Source organism: Rhea pennata, chromosome 1, assembly GCF_028389875.1.
Source record: "Rhea pennata isolate bPtePen1 chromosome 1, bPtePen1.pri, whole genome shotgun sequence".
NCBI lineage: Eukaryota > Metazoa > Chordata > Aves > Rheiformes > Rheidae > Rhea > Rhea pennata.
The window spans coordinates 55,278,970-55,302,747 of record NC_084663.1 but is presented as its reverse complement, the minus strand read 5'-3'; the positions used below and the strand labels follow the sequence as shown (position 1 = coordinate 55,302,747).

General features: G+C 38.4%; 1 protein-coding gene across 1 annotated transcript; it reads right to left on the bottom strand.

Moving 5' to 3' along the window:
- Positions 1-271: 271 nt before the first annotated feature.
- Positions 272-23,463, bottom strand: ST13 (ST13 Hsp70 interacting protein). The gene is made up of 12 exons (XM_062587473.1): positions 23,219-23,463; positions 18,091-18,148; positions 16,764-16,833; positions 16,585-16,655; positions 16,021-16,087; positions 15,217-15,301; positions 12,252-12,362; positions 10,636-10,738; positions 8,344-8,460; positions 7,558-7,621; positions 6,295-6,395; positions 272-2,088 (listed from the first exon to the last, which is right to left on the bottom strand). The coding sequence occupies exons 1-12, from the start codon at positions 23,326-23,328 to the stop codon at positions 1,960-1,962; spliced, it is 1,086 nt and encodes a 361-aa protein (XP_062443457.1). The 5' UTR covers positions 23,329-23,463; the 3' UTR covers positions 272-1,959.
- Between the last annotated feature and the right edge of the window lie 315 nt (positions 23,464-23,778).

Below are 23,778 nucleotides of genomic sequence, written 5' to 3'. Positions count from 1 at the left end.
AGTGGCGTTTCAACCTATACTGAAGTGTGACCTATTTCAAGTTTAAGCATCTCCTTACAGGAACTGGATATCAAAGTGTGACCAAAAACCAGGTACAAAGCAACGCTTCATCATAACTTAAGGGCTTGTCTTCATGACAGAACAAACTCAAGCATTTAGATCTGGTATTTAAATCCCAAGTTTTATATACAGTTTAGTTAAAGTACTCCCATATGAATGATTTAGCTTAAACAGAACAGGCTTTACCAGAAAGTTACACAAACCCAAGAAGTTTTATTTTTCAAAACCATACTTTATTTTTAAAGGCTCCTAGAAGTATTCAGAACTATATTTCTTAAGCAAAAAGATTCACATTTCATTCTGCAGGGTTACCAGTATGACAAAAAAAGCATTTGGAGATTTATTTTTTGCACTTCTTTTTGAGTTCCTATACCAATCCAGATGGAACGGTAACATCAATTATGGCTTAAGATACAGAATTACAAAAGAATAACACATAAATGTTGAGAATTAAGTGGTGAACAACTAATAATTTCTCCATGGAAGTGTAATGTTTCAGCTAAGACAAAGACAGAAGCAACAATTGTCTTTATTGGTAGTCACAAATCCATTGAACATAAACAGCACAGACACGCTGTTTTCAAGGATACCCATGCTGTTAATTCACAAATGTTAGAAGTATGTTTATCTGCTCCAATTACTTCACCTTTTCCTCTGCACCACAATGAATTGAAGTATGAAACCAGGACAAAAGTTGGGTTTTTTTTTTTTTGTTTTTGTTTTTTTAAAGAAAAGGATACAAGAAAGATGGAAGACTACAGTATGTGGTAGAGACATCTCTAAACAGACAGCAGGATTTATTAAAAAAAAAAAAAAAAAAAAAAAAAGACAACAAGACAACTTTGGCCAAGGAATTTTGTTTTTAAGTATATTAAGGGCTCAAACCCTTTCAGAATCCAGAGCTGCAATTTTGTTGGGCACTCTTCCCCTTAACTGATTTAGAACTCTGCATTTACATGTTCTGGATGGCTTGCATTCAACAGGACAGAGGTAGTGATAGGAACAAGATTCCCTTCCCTAAAATTTCCAAATAGATGAAACCTGGTAAGCACAGCCCCAAAGAAAGGCAAGTGCAACCAGCTGAGGACCTGCCAACCGGGAAAGGGTAAGAGCGCAAGTCAGACAGTAAGCTGCTCTTCCACACCCAGCTTGATAAATAAAATGTTACATAAAGGTGCTGGACAAGAATTGAGCAAGCAACAAAACCTCTGTGGCATCTGCAATATGTATTTCATGCCAGGCTGTGCAAAGGATAGGACTGTACCTTTGCTGCACAGTTGTGGTAATCAAAATATGAATTATTTGCAGTACTGCCAGAAGTTCCAGTGTATAACTAGCTAGCATGGTTATATCAATAATTTTTAATGGCTATATAAAGTCAGTCACCCATTTAAAAAAATAAGGACTTGTATTTGCAGACAATTCCTTTATCCAGTTAATTCTTCACACTTGTCTCACTTTTGCTATTTATAACAAGATCAACTATTCCGTCCAAAGTGGGTAAGACAGACTTCATCTATTAAAGTTCCTTCCTCTTTGCTTACTGAGAATAATAATAAAAAAGAAAAAATCTGTAAGAGGTTGTATCTTACACCCCAAGAATATTACAGTTTCTTACAAGAGTCTTCATTCAGAAGAAACTGTCTTTAATACTTAATAAAAGTTTGCAAACTCTTAGGCAAGGAGGGATGGTTGGAAATGTATGTTATTTCAGTATAATTTGAGTGCTATAAACCAATCATTAGAAAGTTCAACACACGGGGCTAGAGAGTAATTCTCTTTAAAACACCCCATTTCTCTTCTTAGGAAGATCAGAGGTAAAATGGTTCATTTTATTGCAACACTGGTTAGCCAAATCAATCCTTCCCATTCAGATATGATTTTTAAGAACCAAGGATTTTACGGTTTACTGCCAAATTTGGCAGACAATTTACTGATGAGATTCATGACCTTGGGGTTATTCTGGTACTTGGACATATTTGCTGGGTTCTGGGCAACATCTTGGAATGCAACCATAACTTCCGGATCCTGCAGGACAAAAAAAACCACCCCAAATTAGTGCATTTATAAAGCAAGTTTACAAAAGTTAGTGGTCATGTGGTTCCAACACAAGTCTATACTTGCTCAGTTGTTAACATGTCAAGACTAGATAAGAGTTTTAGGTAAGAGGTCTCTAAAGAAATCCAGTGATATTAGTGCATGAAGTTAACACTTCACCAATAAACACCTCAGTCATTACTGACTTTGCTGTACTAGTAGTGCCATGTGTGAGGAGGAGGAGGATAGGATGACAATTCTTTTTCCCTAAAACAGCAGCCAATCTTGTCCACACCTGTTGGATTACTTCTATTCAAGCATCTTCATATGCATTCTAGAGGAGGAGGCAGGAGCTTGGTGTGCAGCATTCAGGACAGGACAGCGTTCCACCAAGCAAGGGCTGCTAATCATCCCTTTCACCCCCTTTCCTTCCAGCAGCAAAAACTTGAATTTGCTGGGCTGTGAGCAGATGAAGTGGCAATATTTGGCTTTTTAAAAATGCATCTGATTCTCAGGCAACCATTCCCTATCTCCTCTGGGAAATCCTAACTCAGAAACTTGCATCTCATTACACTACTGTGTTGTGGCTGACATACATTCACATATACATTAAAGACACTGGTCAAAAGCATATCACCTTTATCTTCCCTATTTAGTGTGAGAAATATTAACACTTCTTTTCTGTACTGCTAGTACACCTTAGGCCTCCATTAAATCAGGATTGTTTTTTAAAAATCATTTTACATATGAATGTTTTTAATTATGTTTTTAATAAATAACCTATATTGACTGGTTGTACATCTCATCCTGTAAAAATGTTTCCATTATAAGCAACTTGCACATAAAAGATTCGAGTTTTAACCCAGCTAAAATGTAAGGAGTTTATTATTTCCGGTACAAATCATCTAGATCAGCTGTAGTTTTCGTTTGCTGTTCCTTGTAACACATTTAAACAGTTTCAGTGACAGGTACAATCTTCCCTAGACTTCTATCCCATCACTCCAACAGCTCTATTCTTTGGAAACAGCAAAAACCAATCAGTGCCCTCAGATCTGTCAGCACTACAGTGACAGCACCCTGTAACTATTCTAGCATCAGATGCAGACAAAAGCTGTTTAACAAGTCTGATCCAAGACTGAGTTTGGTAGGTGTGCAGTCCACTTAAATCAACCATATGGTTCAGTCATGTTTTATACAAGTTGGGAACTGAAAGAGTCAAGCCTTATCTTTTGTTAAAGGCATTTACAAGTGTTTTTGACTCCCCCACAAAAGGGATTTGCAAAGTCTGTGAAAACTAGAATGCTGAAGTTCAGAAAACAGGCATTAGATTTATCTTTACTACTTTACAGGACTCCTGTCCAAATAAAAACTTCCACAAATCCAAACCTCTCAAATTTCTAATTTCAAAACTGCGCATACAACTATAAAAAACAGTCATGTTGCAATATCTGTGTTTCTTCCTATACATCAATTCAGAATACAAAGCAGAATAAGCTCAGTCACTGGATCGTAAGTGTAAAAGTACATCTAAATTGAATGTTAAATCTCCAATTCCATTCTAGATGTTTTATCATCTTATGAATGGACTGCAAGTAAGTTATTCTGCACTCGTGTAGCTCTTCATACATACATAATCAAGGTTTCAGACTCAAGAACAATACTTTCAGAAAAAAATTTGAGAGTAACGCTGCAGCAACAGTTAATCTACCCAAATGTCAACATTTAACAGGGAAATGTGACTATTCTATAAACAGTCAAAATATTCAGTTCTTCAATGCTCTGGTCTTTAGTTGCAAAAGGATGAAAGATACTTTTAAGGGAAAACAGTTACCACTACTCTTTTTTTCTAATGTATGCATTTCTGTGGAAGCCTGCATCCAGCAAGTGACTACATGGCAAGTAAGTAATCCACAAGGTCATTTTACACATCACTCCTGTTGAAAAGGATTTATATTTAACCCATGAGTGCTCTCCGAAACAGAAATGTCGGATCATATCCACTGAATGCAGCTGCACATGCAAGATGAAGTATTACAGAACTCTCCAGATAGCCAGAATAGTGAAGTAAGAGAAACATTACCCTCTACCCCAAGGATACCCATCTCAGCAAATTCTTCTGAGACTAAAATGCTCACAGAGAAGCTGGCTAAAATAAGATGCATTAGAAATTATCACAAAAGATCACAACTACTATTGCTAAGAAGCCCTGAAAAGGAATATGCCAAATGGTTATCACTTTTACACATAGAAGACTAGCACCAGCCACAATTTGAGAAAGAAAAAAATACGTACTCTGAAGATTAAAAAAAAAAAAAAAAAAGTCTTCAGACAATGGAACCAAAAAATATGTCAAGAAGAAAGCTTTTATACCATTTTGCAGAGGTTCTTATCTATATGCCAATGATAAGCAGTAACTTTTATCAATTTATCCATAGGTAGCCTGCTTCTGCAGGACAAGCTAAGGGTGACAGTGAAATCAGTTTAATTTTGATGATGTTCACACATGCAGAGTTTTAAGGTTTACCAGGATGGTAACAAACTCTGGCACATTTCAATGTTAGCTCATGGAGAAGTCTCAAAGCTGAGCAGACAACAGTCTACTGGCTACCTAGAGACTAGGAAGAAGGCCTTTACTCTCAACGTAACTTTTAAAAGTATCCCTCACAGTGACGAGACTCCGCAAGTGTCAGCTAAAATAACACCTTAACTATTTGAAAGAGACTTGTGTAAGTTGGTGTCTAACTTTGCTCTAATAGCTCATGGTTAACCGCAGTGCTAACAGCTGCCAGCTACCACTTTCCATTAACATATTCTGTAGTTGCACTGAGCAGAGGCAAGCCAAGAAGTAACAACTACTAATGGCTTTTAAGGATAGAGATTACATTCTGACAAAGAGCATCAGCTTATAGTCAGCTGGACATTTTAAGAAAAGAAGGTAGTGCAAAAATAGGTACCATGCCGAATAGATACGGCTAGGTTTAAAGTTGGCACAAAAAGAGGTCAACGAGACCTGAGACTTCACTGAAAGGTTAAGAAAAATACTGACACCGTATGAGCTTGCAACAGAGTACTACAGTATTTTGGGGAACATATCATCAGTATGCAATGCAGCTCAAAGGCATTTTGCAAGCACTTAATATGCAACTGCACTTCAAAGCCCTGTTTTCAGCAATTGTTATTTCAAACTCCTACTGTAAGTAGGAGTTAATAATATACACGCTTTTTTTTTCAGATGGGTTGGATGCAAGTCACCATTAAAGAATGTAAGAGCCTAAGTAAAGGTGTATTTCCAAATACCAGCAAACATTAAAAAAAGTCATGTACTTCTTTATGGAAAACGTTGCATTTTTTCACAATTCGAGGTCCTTTCAAGTAACTGTCCCTTGCTATGCTTTTATTTCGAAGGGGATTATAACTGTATATGCAACACATCTATTCGATGACCATGGAACGTTATGAAACTCTAGTTTAACCAGAGGAATCCAGAAAGAAGTGATAGGACATTTTTATACTTGACCATATTAGTATGCAAATCACATTTTGTCTAGCTCGCCTGCCTATAAAACTGATGTTGTCGAATATGCTCTACTGTAAACTGCTGAAATACTGTTCTTAAATAAAATCAGTTATGACACTGAGCAACTAAATCAACAATTAAATCAAGCCCACTAGGAGAGTGAGCTTTCTGAACATGAATTTTGAAAATACTAAATGTGGAAGTAATCCATCACAAGTTTGCCTTTGACAAAAAACAAATACTCGATTCTCTAAAGAGAAAGGCAATTCTCCTGTCAACACAATTGTATTATATTGTACTGCAATAATATTAACAATTATTCATTTGTGCATAATCATCTCACTGCAATTTCTGTGCATTCAAAAAGAAATCCACTAATACTCCATAGAAGACAACTATCCAACAGACTCAACATGCCAAAAAGCTCAAAAACTCTATTGTATGCAAATATAGGGCTGGGGGGAGGGGGAGGAGGAGGAGCTTAATTACAGTCCTTGTCAATTTGAAAAACAGCATTGATTCCAGACAATCTGGTGCCACATACAAGGACAGAATTTCACAACAAAAATAAAGTACTCTATTGCTATGAAAGAGGTCACATCTTCCTTCCTTCCCTCAGCTCACGAGCACAGTCTCTCCCTCATTCTCAACACTTAGCTTTGGTTTTATCAAATCCTCACCTGCATGGCCGCAAGGACTTCTGGATCACTGAGAATTTCATTGAGACCTGGCATACCTGCCATTCCTGGCATACCTCCAGGCATAGCTCCAGGAAATCCACCTGCAAATCCAAAACAAGAATATACAATGGAAAAGGTTTAATTCATCTAGCCATGCGCTCATGCAGAGAGAGCAAGAAATATTCCTTTATCACACCTCCAAAGCCGTATCTTACGCAACGCTACAGCTACTCCGCTAAATGGAAAGTACGGGTTTCACCTGCTCCTTCTGTGAAGGTCTGCATCTCATTTAACGTGTATTTTTAATCCAAGGAAAAGCTTGTAACAAGTGGCAGATTCTAGCACCTTGCATAGAGATATAGTTATTTTCTGTTTAACTTAACAAACCAGCTGCATGAGGTGAACAACTTGAGGCAAATGCTGATCAGGATGTCTCAGGTACATTCCACACTGGCAGGAATCCTAGATTTGAAAAAATGCTACCAAAGGAGGAAACCAAAACAACCCTAAAGCAAAATGCTTGAGGTCCCAGTTTTGAATACTTAATCAGCATATAATCAGGTTGTGCTGAGCAGGGCGAATATAGTTCCTCTCCATTTGCTTCCCCTGACAAACTGGTTTTGTTGGAGCATGCACCTGGCCTACTCCACCTATGTCTCAGTCTTTAAGAGCACTAGATTTATTTTTAGGTACAGTAAATTATAGAGAACCAAGAACATGATGGAAGGCCTGCTTTCCATGAAACTATTCAACAACAGTTCTCTGAAGAATACTGAAGTTATAGCTTTTCTACAGGGTGGACTGTACCACCTCCTTTAAGAGACAGTTCTGTTCAACACAGCTTGCAAAACAGCACAGATTTCCTTAACATTCAACCCAAATTTTCTATTTCAATCCTACTGTTCTTAAGCAGAAATGGTTCAAGCCATCCTGGATAATTTAAAAATTATTTTTATACAAGTTTTTCATCATACATTATTAAGCAAACACTGCATCCTTGCCTTCTCAGACTTGAGTCCTTTCATTCCATTAATTATCATTGAATTCAGCATGAATAACATTTAAGAGAAAAAAAAAATCCCATCCCACTTCTCGCTACTGCATAGAAAGAGTCATCTGTAGACAAGCTCTAAACTTCACACATTTTTCTCTCAGCCTTGAGAAGAAAGGATGTATAGATTGCCATGATAATAAAAGAGGCCAGCTCCCTATGGAAAGACCAGTCACCTCCACCTCAGCTATCAGTGCTTAAAAATGAAATACCTGGGAAGCCACCTGGGAAGCCACCAAACTGAGCTCCTCCTGCCTGTCGCCTTGCTTCTTCCTCCTGCAGACAAAAGCACATAATTCCAGAGAAAATTCGAGAATTGCAGCCTTTTTCCATAGCAAGTAATAGAACTGCAGCCTGTTTTCTACTGCTCAGTAGATTTGAGGAGGAAAAGATAGCTGAGACTGTTTCAGGCATATAAGCTATAGCAATAAACAAGAAGCACTTGACTATATATGAAACTACAGACAAACAGATAGTGATACCTGGAAAAAAATTACCAAATAACAGTAGGCAAGTTGAGTGTGTTTTTACTGAATATGAACTATACAACTTGTTCTAGCCTGTTAGCTCTAAAAAAAAAAAAAAAAAAATTAAGTCAACTTGTAAAAAATGTATCAGTAAAGCATGAAAAAAAGCTTGCGAACAGTGTGTCTGGATGTGAGGAAGAAAAACAAAGGACTGTCCTGAGTTTAACAACCCCCTACACACTTTGAGGAAAACAAGTACTTTAAGTGAAAACTTTTCTGATATACAATAATTGAATTCTTAAAGTACAAAATTAGTAGAGACCCAGAGTCTATTTTTGTCATAAGAAGCAGAAGCAGTATAAGATCCTCTTCTTCAGATTTCGTTATTGGTAAAGCAACCCAGACAGAAATCAATTCTGCAAAATTTAAAGATGTAAAATTAAATTGATTTTCATATGTGCAATTCATTTTAATCAAAGTAACTGTGCCACTCTCCAACTGATTAAGAAATACTAAAGTTTAAGTATTCACCCTTTGTGCTCTCTCATGCTCTTCTCGTGCCTTCTTCACTCTCTCCATTCTTTCCTTGATTTCCTTTTCTTCACGTTTCCGCTCATATTTTCGGCGATGTTCCGCAATTTTCTGAGCCTGTTACAATACAATATCAGATTTCATGTCCATTTCTAGCATACCACACATAACATACTTCAATACTAAATACAACCAAGCTTAACAATCTGTTTTTATCAATTCTTAAAATACAGGTTTATGATTTCACATCTTTAGAATTTATTTCTTTTAGGAACCATTTGCAATTTACTCTCAAATCCAATCAGTCATTTACGTCTACCAGGCCCTACTTGAGTTCTTTAGAACATGCACTCTAGCATGCTTTTTTTTTCACCTATACAACACTTACACCATAGTGAGAACTTAAGCATGTTAAACTTCCACATACCTTCCTGTTTATACATCGAGATACTAATTCCTCCAGGGCTAATAACAGCAACTGCTCTGAAACAGGGTATTTTTCCACTGGCACAGTAATATGAAAAATAATTTTTCCTCTCCTCTTTTTGATAGGGTTAGTGTTGCTCCAAATGTGCGGTAGCACATACAGCTAGGCTCAAGACCTGGGAAGAATTCCTGAACCAAAGTCAGACAGGGTAGGTGGGGAGAGAGTTTGCAAGACAGCCCCAGTGGAGGTGGCTAGTTAACAGTCATTTCCCTAAGGCTCCTCACTCAGATCATATCCTTAGCAGGATACTAACTGCAGCACTGCTCTCCTGAAACTAGAATGTACCCTTGTATAGTACTGCAAAAAACAGCTCATGATTTCACAAATTGCTGAGCTGTGATGGACAACATTGCTGATAATGGCTACTCTGTTAGTACAAATCATGGATAGATACCTCTCTCACATATGGCTACTGTTCTATCCTTTCAGAATACCCTTTAAAAAAAGAAATAACTTTTCTAAGGAGTAGACTTTTGATACAACTTATTTTAGCTAGCAGATATTCATTCCATACCATGTGATTCTAGAACTTTTCCCAGAGAAAGCAAGTTGCAAACAGTAGAACGGACTGATACCAAAAGCAGTACATGTTCTTGGAACCTGATGTTCAAAAAAAGTTCTGGCCATGTAAAGGCTCAATAGAGATAAACAAACATTTTTATGAACGGGACTTAAGAATCTTCAAAGTTTTAACTTTCATAGTATCTAAGTATTTCTCAAAATGAACTAAACGTTTCTAGAATTTTTAACTTTAGACTTTCAGCTGGAAGTGCTACAGATTAGGGAGTGCTGCAAAAGCTGAAAGTAAACAGATTAAGTAAACATATTATTCTCACTTGTACTAAAGATCACTCATGAACCCCCCCCCCCCCAAGTTGCACACTCATATTTCCACACAGTTGGCAAGTACATATCAATGTAAAATAGCCATACTCTGCTCCTTTTGTGCACAGGCAGATCAGCTGAGAAGTAAGAAGTTCTACTTCAGCCAAGAATCAAGTAAACCTCTTGTAAAAAAAGTCTGCGGTCTACGACCTATTTAGATTTATCACAGATAAACAGTCTTCAATACAGAAGACTTATTTTTTAAGACGGGCTTAATTATTGTTTTAGAGAGAGTATCTTCTACAAAGCCATAGTAGGAAAAATACAAGCTAAAGCTATTAGATACAGGAATGATTATGCAATAGCTGCAAAGTGGTCAGTGAACTGCTTCATTAGAATATGTAAAAGCGGGGAAAAAGAAAAAGTCTACTATCAACAGTCTTGACATTTGTTACACAGTTCTTCCTTAGAACAATGCTGGGGCCAAACCCTTGAACTGAAAACCAGTTTCACATAGATTATGCTGCCCTCATGTGGTGGATTACTAAAAGTATCAAAGTAAAGAATGCTTCCTTTGTACATAGTGTTTAAGATGAAGCTTTGATACAAAGTTCAGAATTTTTTTTTTCTTTTTGGTAGTCCATTATCTGAGGGCTCTCTTCCCGTTCTTCATGTTTTCAGCCAAAGTTATAAAATGCCAGTCTAACTTCAATCACTTGGGATTTTTCTATTAAGATTTAAGAAGACTAATTATTACCTATTTAGTTACACATGTAGCTCTAGAGACTCAATTTCTCTACACACAGCCACAAAGAACTGTGATTTAAGACGCAAAGTATTTATAAACTCAGTCTGAAGTGTCAGATGACATACGAACAATCCCACATTCCCACAAAACAACGTATACTGAAAGAACTGAAGGCAGCAATGCCTTTCAAACACAGACGAACAAGGGACCTACTTTATCCATCCCTACTTACTCTTGGTTGCACCTCCTTCAGCATCGCACTAGCATCTTCATCATAATCCAATTTACAAGCCAATGCAAGATCATGTGCAGCCTCCTCCCAGTGACCCAGAAGTCTGGAATAGAGAAGACACCAACATTCAGGAGGAGACAAAAAAAAGAAAAAAAATACACAACACAATTCTTGCTGATCTTCAAGGTATTTACAACCATGCAGCATACAGTATTTTTACCTGCAGCTATATAGACTTACTCAAATTCAAATCTTGCTAACAATTATGGGATTTTCTGTAACTTACAGACTATGAAGCCATTAGAGGATACTTGCTTGCTTCATATCCTTACAATAACCTTTGCCTGAAGCAAAAAATGAGGGGAAAAAAAAACAACTAATGCCATTCTTTGTTATAAAGAAGCTGTTAAAGAGAAGGTACCCTACCTTAAACACATGAAGTAAACTGATAAATACTCTCTGAACCACTTAAAACTTTATTTTAAAAATATTGATATTCCTCTGCTGAACCCTGTTACATGAACACTCCCTGTACATTGAGTGTTCTGCACAAGTCTAAACCACTACTAGAACAAGCTTAAGTGGATCTTCTTTATTCAGCACTGAAATATCCTAGCTGTAGGATATTTCCTACACTGTAGGAAACTGTAGGAATGCATCATGTCTTAGTTAAAGGGGTCACAAAAGCTACTGTACAGCACTATTTAAATGTTCGTTTAGACAAAGTTGTGATATTTAAAAATTAAAAATTAGGTACTTTCAATGTGTCAAAGCACTTTTGCTTACAGAAAAAGCTGTTAAACCAAACTATGCTCTAGTCTCACTCTTAGGCTCCATCCCATATATTAAAATTGTAGACATTAATAAACTACTCTCAACACTGCTCGAAATAGTGGGGGGGTGGATTTTTTTTTGTTTGTTTTAAGTTCTATTAATGCTCATTCCTTCCACTTTTAGAGTCTGGAAAAAAAACATCATCATATTATTTTTGGCTGATCTATTGTCACTTTAGAAAAAACTTTACGCTAAGTACAGTTGGAGGGGGGACACTGGCCTGATGCTATTTTAGACAATTAGGAGGGGGGACACTGGCCTGATGCTATTTTAGACAATTACCCTGTTTGCTTACTACTTATCTCCAATTGAAACACATGGTTCCCTAAGTCAGCAGGGAGTTAAATTTACTACTTAAGTGCTCTAGGACTCTACGGAGTAAGGGCAGCCAAGCTATGTTTAGAATTATAGATTAGTAAATAAAAACTACACTAAAAAACAAAAGATGTCCAAGCAAATAAACCCCACAGTCCTAGATTTCATAGTCTTTAGCAGTTACAAGATGCTATACAGGATGGCAATAAGCCTTGAGAAGATGATTTACAAAAAAAAAAAAAAAAAAGGCAGTGCCAGAAGAATTATTCACAAATCATCATCCTTTCTTTCTTGTAATCCATCAATATACATTCAACATAATCTTTTCTTGGCTCATGACTATGGCTCTTAGGTACAAGATAGACAAGTCACATATCACAGAAAAATACAGAAGGACAGAAGGCATAAATAAAATTGTTCTCCATAATTAAGTGAAGAGGATATGAAGTATAGCTGCAGTGCATCACCTATGTGCTTTTCCCCTCCATTTGTAGGTCTGTGCTGAGTCAGGATTAATCTTGATGGCTCTGTCACAGTCTCTAATGGCAGCATTTGGCTTCTGTAGTTTCACAAAAACACTGTGGGAATGAGAACATTTATTGTAAATATTCAAATACCAAGTTACTAACCTAAGTGGGAAATAATTTTAGATTACTAACAAACAAGTGAACTACAAAGACGCATTTGAAGAGTTGAATTAAAGATGATTTTTTGAGATACACAATGTGTTACTGACATTTACATTTTTTTAGGTGAATCATTAGCTGAAAGTCCATGTGTTTGCTGTTAGAAGTCAAGCCTCACTAGCAAGAACTTTGGTGCATTAAGAGAGGATCAATAAATGCAAAGGAGAGTTGAATTTCATGGTCCATGCATCTCTAACAAATGGCAAAGAACCAGTTGAACAAAATATAGGTAATATTATACACTCCACATTACAAAGTCTTTAAAAGAACTAAAAGAAGAAATTAAGCATGAGTTTTCACACACGCTACAAGGATCAATGGTTAGAACCATCAGGAACTACACGGGCACATTGGTTTGAAGTTGTCTGTACAGAACAAGAGCAACTGCTTGATCACCTAGTCTGATAAGCCACAAAACAGAGTTCGTCTCTTTAAGCTGCTCACTCTGAAGTCTCTCATGGCCTATTTAGCATCTTCCTTCCACTGCCTCTCCCCGAGTCACCCCATCATTCCTTGAACTTACACGATATTCTTTTTCTCCCGATCTTGCAACCTGCATCTTAAGCTCAATACACAGAAGTCAATGTGCATAAATCAAAGATTAGCAATCAAGAAAGAAACTAAAATAGAACACTATCATGTCACTGTATAAATCCACAATGGGCCTCAGCTTGAATACCGCATGAAATTTTGGTCCCATCCCTTCATCTCAAAGCAGCGGATAGTGGAACTGAGAAGTGTCCCAAGAAAAGCAACAAAACTTCAACTACAGCACAGAAGCTGCCCATACAGAGAAATCAGTTAGGACTCTATAGTCTGGAACAGACAGTGCATGAGAAAAAAGATACAACTAGAGACTATAAAGAACCTTTGTGTTGTTTGACAATGAATCTTTAAAGAACAAAAAATAGGTATTAAGCAAACAAAGCCTTAATCCATGTTTGAGACTATGAGTAGTCAAATTAGCTTTACTATCACATTGTTAGGAAGAGAAGCCATAGTCTATTAAAATTTTAAGGGGCTGTCTATAAATCAAGGATTAGCTGCAATCTTCATATTCTATGTAAAGCACTATTTGTGTTCTTAATTGCTGTTTTCAAAAGCAAATACCTTGATAGCAGATGTGTCATAAAGGTTTACAGAAGGTAGCCCTGTTCCCTTCTCAGTTAAGGCAAGTAATTGGAAGCTTTACAATATTCCAGCAAATGCAACCAACTATTACAGAAAAAATGCTAAAGATGTTCAGATACTTGGCACGATTATCTCATGCTGCACAAAAACCTCTGCAGGAAACACTAAAAAACATTCCTGAATTGACAAAGTACTCAAATTTCAAAATCCACAATATCCAAGATACTCCAAGTTAGAACTTTTGTCCTTCAACATCTACTTGAAAGAAATGTATCAGCAATTATACTACCTTCCAGTTATTTCATCATTAAGGCTACTTAGGCAAGCATAAATTCACATCTTTTCTTCTAGAAATAAATAGGTGAACAATATGTCAGGAAGTTGTCCCAAAGCTATACCTCACCAATGACAGATGTTCCAATGCTGCATGCTGCTCAGGACATTAAAAGATTTTTAAATCAAGTCTACCAGGGAGAGGAGGATTACTCACAGCACTTGATCAGTACTGCTGTTACATTGTAGGTTTTACAACTTGTACTATGCATTTTGTTCATTTCCACAATAGACAAAATTGAAAAAATGTCTCAACTTCTCCTGAAGCTCTTCTATTTGCTAAAACATCTGGTTGTATGGCACTACAAAGGGTTTTTTAAAAAGCTACTACCACCACCACCAACAAAAAAACCCCACCTATGATGGCCCAGAAGAAAGTTGTTATAAAGTACACAAATGCTGTTATATCCAAAAACTTTGATACGAAAAAGAAAGAAGAGCCAGGCCTGTACCAGTAAGATGCAGTAGAACCGGTTAACAGACACTAACTAATCTAGTATGATTGAGTACACATGAAACTCAAAAGCTAAACATTTCTTCGGATTTTATCTTACTATAGAGAAAATCCACATAACTATCAAACATGCATGATCAGCAGGCTTGTTCTGTGTTTGAAGAAAAAAAAATCCATAGGATTGTGGGCTTTGAGAGCCCACTGATTTGTCTACCACTTCCCTGCCTTCTTCAAGAATCAGGAAGATAAACGTTTGTGTATTATGCAGCTAGGGCCACCATATATCAAATCAGACAGTATGTTCCTAATGCATTATCTGCAGTCTGGTTGCTTTAATCAGCAGTAAGGTTTAATGGGTTGAGAATAGGTACATCCTGTTCCTATGCAAGGCTGCTGAACAGAAGTAAGTCTGTTTCACAATGAAAGAATTTACTTAACATGTTCAACAGGGAGAGAATTCACATGATCCACAATTAACTTCTTATCTAGACTGCACATGATTTCAATCATTATCTTAATTCCAGAAGGATCTTTAGCTGTTTCAAACATTTGTTATTCAGCATCTTTTTAATTCAACATATCAAAAGGCATTATTTGCTACAATGTATTTTAGAACATCATTCTGTACCTCAACAACTAAGATTCTTAGATGGCTGCTTCAGCAAATCTAGTTCATACAATTCCTCCTATATGTAATTAAGTGTACTTCCCTCTCTCCCTAATCTAATTTAAATGTACATACATCCTCAATTTTCCAGTATGTTTTGGCTCTTTAAGTGCAGTAACAGAGCAGGCAGAAATATAAATAACTAGTTCATAATGACGCACCTTGCCCTCTTGGCGTACAGGATGGCCAAACAAGGATTCAACTTGATGGCTTCAGTGAACAAGTCGATAGCCCTCTGAAGTTCACCTGAACATGAATATCAGTAGTTTGAGTCATTACACAGTGAGATTTAAACCATGTTGCCAAACCAACCTTACAGGCTGTTATGCCCTTAGACAATTCTTAAACGGAACATTATCAACATCAGCAAATTCAACTTTTGTATTTTAAATTATCTATTACTAAATGCAAACACAAATTCCAAAACTACTGCCTGGAAGTAAACAAGTAAACAACTTTTTTCTAGTTAAATCTGAGCATTTGACTTCGCACCCAGTCAAGCAGGAAGCTACCTCTTTACACAGCTTTTTACTGAGTTAAAATAAACCAATAAAAACATCGATCATAATATGCACAGAAGTCCCATAACAGACACATCATTCAAATTCAAAGAAAAGCTGGTCAGTTTATAATTAAGATGCTGCTACAATTTCCCCCTGTCTTCAACTACAGCCACATCAGGAAGATAGCACTTAAAAAAAAGCTTTCGTGTCCTAGCTAGCTTTTGCTATCCAACACAACATTAACAAGAAGTGCTTGGTAAACAACAAACTTTTCTCTGAAATACAACAGAAACATCACATTCTGGTAAAAAAAGTTTTTTCTTAACTGAGTACTTAGGAAGAGGGCTTTTCTCCTACTCGAAAGCATTCAAAAAGGTCCAAGTTCCTTTTTTTTTTTTTTAAAAAAAAGGAGCACGAAACAATGTTATGTTCCTTAGTATTTACTAGAAAACAATTTATCACCTTCACTCAGAGCATTTATAGCCTCCATCTTCTTCTCGTTAGCTTGATCCATCATCTCTTCAGTTACCTAAAAAACAAACCAATCAACCAATCAACTCCAAAGCTATTGAGTCCAGGCCAGAAGTACCAAGCTGAGACAATGCCAAAGAAAAGAGCTCCAGACTTCTGACTCTAGATTTTTTATTTGTATTGAAATTAGTTTAGAAAAATGTGATTTTCTGCTTTCACCTTGAAGACATCATTATTCTGAGCTAGAAAAAATTCAGAAGTTGAATAATGACAGATTTCTATACGTCTAGTTCTCTCAGATGTACTGACAATTTTTGTGGCTTTTTCTGACCTGATTTTCCCCTATTCTGATGGGCTCAACACTGAATAAGGAAAATTTTCAGTTTTAGGCTAGTAGTTTTCAGCAGAAAAAGAAGCAAAGCAATGAATGGCTACCTAGATCATGCAATCTTATTCCCTCCCTCCTCCCCCCAGGCCTAATAACTATTCTTGACTGTATTCAAAACCCCCCTCCCTCTTCTCTTCTGCCAGAGCCACTGAAAATACTGTGCTTACTTCCACATTTTCATCTCCCATTTCTTGAGGGTCATCATTGTCTGGTTCAATCACACCCTCATTGTCAATTTCTGCGGAAAAACAAAAAGCAAAATTAAGCTCCACCTGCAAACGGAGAGAGGACTTTCAGAATCACATTCAAATTGGTGTACTGCAGTAACAACATTTATCTTCCACACCTAAGTCACTCTCTTCACTTTCTGGCTCAGGTGATTTAACTGGTTCCTCTGGCTGTTCCTCTGCTTTGCCCTAAAAGAGCAAAAAAGAAAGAAATGTATTTGTAAGCATACATTATTTCTGACTGATACTCTATTCCCACCTTATTAAGTAATAAGGCATGAGAAAATTCAACATAAATCTTCCAAGTGGACAATTGCTCTATGCATTTTATTGCTCTAAACAGTTTTATGTAAGACACAAATCTCCTTTTCCCTCTTCTGAACTTAAGTCTGTCAACCATGCAAATAATTTGCAGACCAAATCTTGACAGGTGAACTTCGACTGTTAGTAAAGTCTGTCCTTCAAACTGTATAATTTAATGACCAAAATGAAACGATTCAGATAATATCCAATTCAGAACCAGTCTTGCAATGAGTGCTAACTACCCCTTCCTATCTTCCTGCCCTCCCTGACACATTCTCTGCATCAAATATTCTCTCAATCTAACACTATTAAGCTAGGGTCCTTTAGCAGTGAGCAATGAGCAGGTCTCAATGATTACAGTATTTTCTACATTTGTCAAGGCCAGCTATCTTGTGCCACTTGCTTACAACGCTTCTTCAAATGTTTTCCCACCAATGTATAACCATGTTACTACTCTCCTCTGAATCCCTTCACTTAACACAGCCTCCTTTATTACAGACAAACTGTTTGTCTTTATAGTCAGTGTCAAAATTTATATCTCCTCTACATACAATTCATTAAACAGTTCTAACCAGTAATTCCAGCATCCATTGTCTTCTTAAACCCAAAACAAAAAATTTTACAAGCCCATTTTAACAATCCTTCTTTAAAAAACAAAAGACATCCAATTCACATTTCAAAATCTATGTTCTCCACAACATTGGTTTTAAAAGCTAACAGTTATCTGTTCACTTCATTACCTATCATGATGGCTACTATTTCTTGACATGCACAGATTATAATCTGACCTACTAATGACTACAGAAAAGGTGTACATACAGGCAGCAAGTACATAAAAATCGCAACTTTTTTTCTTCGGCACTTGCACTGAACAGCGCATCAGACATTCAGGATTAGGGAAATAGAGCATGCCAACACTTGAAACACACTAGAAAGCAATCTGTAACAAGTCCCCATCTGTAAGATACAATGGGCAGACTTACGTCTTCCAAGTGTCACAATCTAGTACTCACTCACCCTAGCATACTCACCCACCCTATTTGGAGGAAAATTGACAGTAATTTTTGTTTCTCCCCTTCCTCCCCAACATTTTTGCATAAAGTCCAAACATTAGTTTTCAATGATAAATTTTCCATGTCTCACCTTACTTGTCTCTTCTGCAGGGGCATTGGCTGGAGCAGGTGGTATTGTACCTCCCATGCTGTTCAGCAAAACGAAGGAAAAAAATAGAAAGAGAAAAAAAAATTACCAAAATACAGTCGTGTCCTTTAGAAATTTAGATCCTGCTGACAATCTCAGATTTCTATCATGGCAGAAAACATAATGATCCTACTCATTGTAAAAGCAGTAACAGAATCACACATTCACTGTGCTTGTCTCAATGTGATATAATACACACTGGCTCTGTTGGCTCTTTTACCCAGAACTCAACCATAACTTATGCTCATTACACCTCTCTCACCCATCCTTTCTCCAAATAAAGGCTGCCTCCTTGGCTGAAATTGGTTTTCCCCTTAAAACAGAACTTCTGTTTCAAATCAAAACTGTATGTCATTCTATCATTTCAATACAAGAAAAAGCAATTATTTCTCATTAGTTTGCAACATGTGCCCAATAAATTAGGAGAAGCCTAAAACCAGCCAATTATCCTGGTGTTTTTCTTGTATAGAACAGTTACAAGCTTAAAAATAATTGCTGCCTATGAAAACAATTTCATTCTTTTTGTGTACTGCAATATTTATGCCTTTACTCAGCTAAAAGTCAAGAAGCATTCTTTGCACAGAGTATTCCTTCAATACAGGATAAACTTTGTATTATATGGACTTCGGTCAGCAGCCAGAAATAAGCACAGGCTAAACTCTCTAGCTCTGCTTCATTTAACATCTAATCATATCTAATGGCAGGCTGCCACAAAGATGACCATCCCCATTCATCCTATGCCCTGCACTCCCATCTACTGATAATTTTCAAATGTTTTGGCCATGTAAATGCCACACGAAAACAAATATATATGTTTGCTTTGATCAGCTCAGGCTGAACTAACTTATTTGGGGCCCACACAATCTGTTACACATGATGCAAGGGGGGGGAGAAAGAAGTGGGTAAACAGACAGGAGGACCTGGAAGGCAGCAAGACTACCTGCTTTCAGCAAAGCTAGCACCTGTGCAACACAAAACTAAACCCTAAAGATGAAATCACACGGCAACTTAAGCCAGGCTGCTGCAGTCCCACTCTCCCCTCTCTTCTCTCTACTGTTACCAGCCACCTCACAGCCAAGCTCCAAACTGGCTGAAAACCTGGAGGGGGGAGGAGGAAGAAGAGGTGGCCAGATTGACAGGATCTGGCACCACAAGGAGGGGGAAAAAGATGCAACCAAAGGCAGGAGAGCAGCACTGCATTACCTCTAGTTTACATCACGATAAACTGTCAGGAAAATGCACCCGAAGTTACAAAAAAAAAAAAGGCATCTTCAGAAGTTACTACAAAGTCTACACCTACCACTGGTACATTGACATTGCTTAATCTATGCTATACTTCAAGGATAGAACAACTGCAGTTTGATTAGATCATTATAGAGCTAAGCAAAAAATACAATACAGGTAGTAACTATTTCTCTTAAATTTTTACCCTTGCAGGCTGACAATAGCCATATAATACAATATTAAAAATTCAAGAGTTTCATCCTAGCTCTCCCAGCAAGTAGTTCAAGAAAAGTCAGCTAAAACAGCTAGAAGAATGGCATTACAAGGACAAGAGTAGGGGAGCCTAAGAACATTTGCTCTTCTGCACATCCAATGAGAACTGTAATTATTCAGGAATTATGGAAGTGTTAATGGCTATTGTTCAGGTTAGTACAATGCTCAGAAATTAAGATACATCTATCCAACTAACGCTTGCTGAAAAATATTGTAACATTCTTTTTAAATAGACTTTTTCAAAGCCTAGTTCACTTACTAGGTCTAGTGAAAAAGACTGACAACCCTCTAATCCAAAAAAGGTCAAAAATTGATTCGTATCTTCCAAACATATATTTAAGAACAGCTCAAGCTAAAAATGCAGGATTAAAATTCCAGAGCAATTCCAAATTACTAGTCTCAATATCAGCTGTTTTTAAGTCTGAAACCTTGAAATATCTCAAGGCTGAAACAACTCGATTAGTTTCTTCTGCCTTCTTTACCTCCCCAAGCCCCAATCTAGGGCTTTATTAAAGAATTGTTAAAACAGTCTGAGGTGTTTAACAAGCATTTATGCATTTCCAAATATGGTACTTCAAAAACTGTCAAACTGCACAAACTGCTTTCACAAACACACCTTTATTCCCAGTCCTTAAAAATATTCACTATTCAGTTATCATTTACTGAATCTAGATCTGCAATTCCAGAACAATCCCTACGCAAGTTACTCAAAAATCAATCCTTAAAGTAGTATTTGATTACAGTGATTAAACATGCAGCAACGATGTAGTGTATTTAAATTCAATTTAAACTTGCAATGTATTTAAACTCAGTAGCTACACATACAGCATATCAGTTATTCATATTGCACAATAATTGAGTTGTCATACAAGAATAACACACACACACACACATACAAACATTCTAAAATAAGCCTTTGTGCTGAGACCTTGTGAGAGTTGTGCAGTTCAGGTAACTATGCTTGAGAATTTGTCCGGACTCCATTGTAATAACAGCTCCATGCTTCCACAGTAATGTGAAGTGCTGCTTTTTTGACTTTTTAGAATTGCAACTGTCATTTCTGCATCCATTTTCCTTACTTACAGTGACATTATCTTTACAGATGAACCAGATTACAGAAAATCCAAAAGGTCAAAATCTTACTGAACAATAACAAAAAAGGCAAAAAATCCTGTTCATTAATTGAGTTTTGTGCCTTCCTTTTAAAGATTGTTCTTGTTTTCTTTGCTCAGCTACAGGCTTTTGAAACAACTCTTATAATGACTCCTTTTACAATGATTCCTGTTAAAATATTTATATATTTATGCAGTTATGAAAGAAATAGGCTTCAACAAGTGGGATATCAAGACCCTTTCCAAACATAATCATAAACTAGTATATTCTTTACAAGTATCTACAGAGAAATGAAATGCATCAGCTATACAGATAGATAAGAAGTATGTGAAAACATGAAAGAAGACTTAAGATTTCTGATGCAACATTAACACTGAGTCAGAAATCAAGCACCACACACTCAGGCATCCCAAGCCATTAGCATTACTCTCAGCTTTAAAAAAGGTCAGATCAATTATTAAAATTTTACTGAAATCCATCATAAGATTTTTCAGCTATCACTTAGTCATTACTGTGTAATCACTTGCAACATCATCCTCACGACCAAACCTACATCTTTTAAATTAATACAGGTGAACCTGACAAAGATATGATAAAAACCAATCAACTATATTTCCACTGAACCTGGGCCATTATAAGTTTCAAGTAGTTTCTCAGCAAGGAGACACTCCCCCCCACCCCCAAAAAAAAGGCATGTATGTCAGTGTCCTCCTGCAAACAGCGCTATTATTATGGAAAGGAGCAGGAGAACCCACCAAACTTCCAGACAGTTTGATATGAAAAGTAAGTAGTCTGGCTACTACTTTAAATGTTCAAGTGTATAATTTATGCAAATACTTAGCTCAAACACGTGAAGGAAACAAGAAACACTAAGAGAGTTATGTGAGATTCTATTTTGAGTTAGGTTTTTAACTTCTGAAACAAAGATATCCAACAAAGCTTTTCCACAGAAAAAAACACACTTCAAAAACCTGAATTTTATACTTACAACACACATAAGAAAATACACATCCCAAGCATTAAGCAAACATAAATACTAAAACCAAATCTCCAGGTTAAAGCCTTCCACATTAACATGGAGAAAGCCAGAAATCAGAGGCTCACCTTTTTACTTCCCTAACACATTTTTTGGTCAAAAGAAGTTAGTGTCTCCCCCTCTCCCCAGTAGTCTGTTCATACCTTCAGAATTACACAACAGAACAACGGAAGCAAGTTTGGGTGAGTGGCTGAAGTCTTTTATACATGAGGAAAGGGGCTGAGGACCTGCAGTAGGATAAAACACAAGTGCATCTCCTTCCTAGGCACACGCACGCGACTACAATCATTACTGTAGAACCAAACAAAGTTAAATAGGAGCGTTTTCACAGTCACATGAGAGCATTCAGCTGTTTTAAAAGTTTAAGCATCAATTTAATAAACAGATCCAATAAACAGTTTAAAGCAATTTTCATTACACAGGATACTGTTAAGTGCTAGTACTTAATAAAAGAGTATCCGCATTAGTTTTCCAATTAATTATAATAATTACAACAGGACACAAAATACCACTAGAATACTTTCAGAGGAGCTTTAAAGCAAAATTTTTAGAGTAAATTCAAATTTGATACTAAATAAAAACTTCTCTCTTAAGAAGAGTATCTGCAAGGATTCCGAGTTCTTCAGAGCAGGAGGGACGTGGCTATGGTTCCCTAGCTGAACACACAGGTTCTGTGGGGTCTTTACAAGCAGTAGACTTTAACTCTTCTAACTTGGCGTTTTGGGGGAACTTAGGGGGCAGGTAAAGGGACGTTTTCATATTGAGAAGCATCTGCCATGACAGGCTTCAAATGCACACAAAAAAAGTATCTACAGCCTTGAACAACACACATATAAAATGCCTCACAAGGGAGCAAGATTTGAACCACACGATAAGCGAGACTTCCAGCGAGTAAGCAAATTTTGGACACGAACCATTTCGCGCTTTAAGCCGCGAGATATTTAACGCTTTGGGCTACCAGCATGTAAGTCAGCGCCGCCCACCTCCCCACAAACTCAGATCCGTTACAGCGTGGCTAGCCAGCTCTGCTGAATAATGCGAGAATTAGCTCGCTAAGTACAGCTCTGGAGCCTTCCCGCCCGGAAAGCTAAGCCACTGAAATGGCCGGGGGGGGGGGACAAGATTTGCAACGAGAAGCGCGAGCGGGCTTAAGACAGATAAATAAATAAGTAGATGGATAAATAAATAAATGCCTTTTCTAACGCACGAGTCGCAACGACTGCGCGCCCGACCTGCGGGGCGGGAGGGCGGCAGTACGCCGCGGCCGCTCCCCGGGGGAGCCCGCCGCCCCCCAACAGCGAGGGACGGAGCCTCCCTCCCTTCCCCCCCGCCACCGCCTCCCGGCCACGCGGCGGGGCCGCCCGCCGGCACGCGCCGCCCCGCGCGAGACCACCCCAACGGCCGCCCCCGCGGCCCGTGACCGACCTCTCCACCCACTCGCGCAGGAAAGCCAGCTCCTCGGTGTGCAGCAGGCCCGGGTTCTGCTTGCACAGCCTGACGAAGGCCCGCAGCTCGCTCAGCTTGCGCGAGTCCATGGCGGAACGGCGGGGAGGCCGCAGCTGCTGCTGCTGCCGCTGCTGCTGCTCGCTGCGCTGCACGACCCACCCGCTTCCCTGCCCAACCGCCGCGCGGCGCCGTGGAAGTTTCCAGCCCGCGCGACGCGACGCGACGCCCCGCCCACCCCCGCGGCCCCGCCGCCGCCGGGCCCCGCCCCCGCTGCCGCGCAGCGGCCGGAACTTTCTAGAAGCGGAGGTGGCCGTTAAACGGCCGAGTTCTGGGAGGCGCCGCGCGCTGCCCGCGTCAGCGGCGTCGCCTGCTTCTCCCCTCAGCACCACAGCCGCGCCGTGGCCACCCACTGCGCGTCCCGCACGGGCGGCGGCGGCGGGCGGCGCGGGGCGGGCGGGCGGCGCGGGCACCTAAGGCAGCGCCGCGCCGCCCATTGGTGGCAGCGGGCGGCGGCGCCCACCGATGGCGTCAGGCGCTGC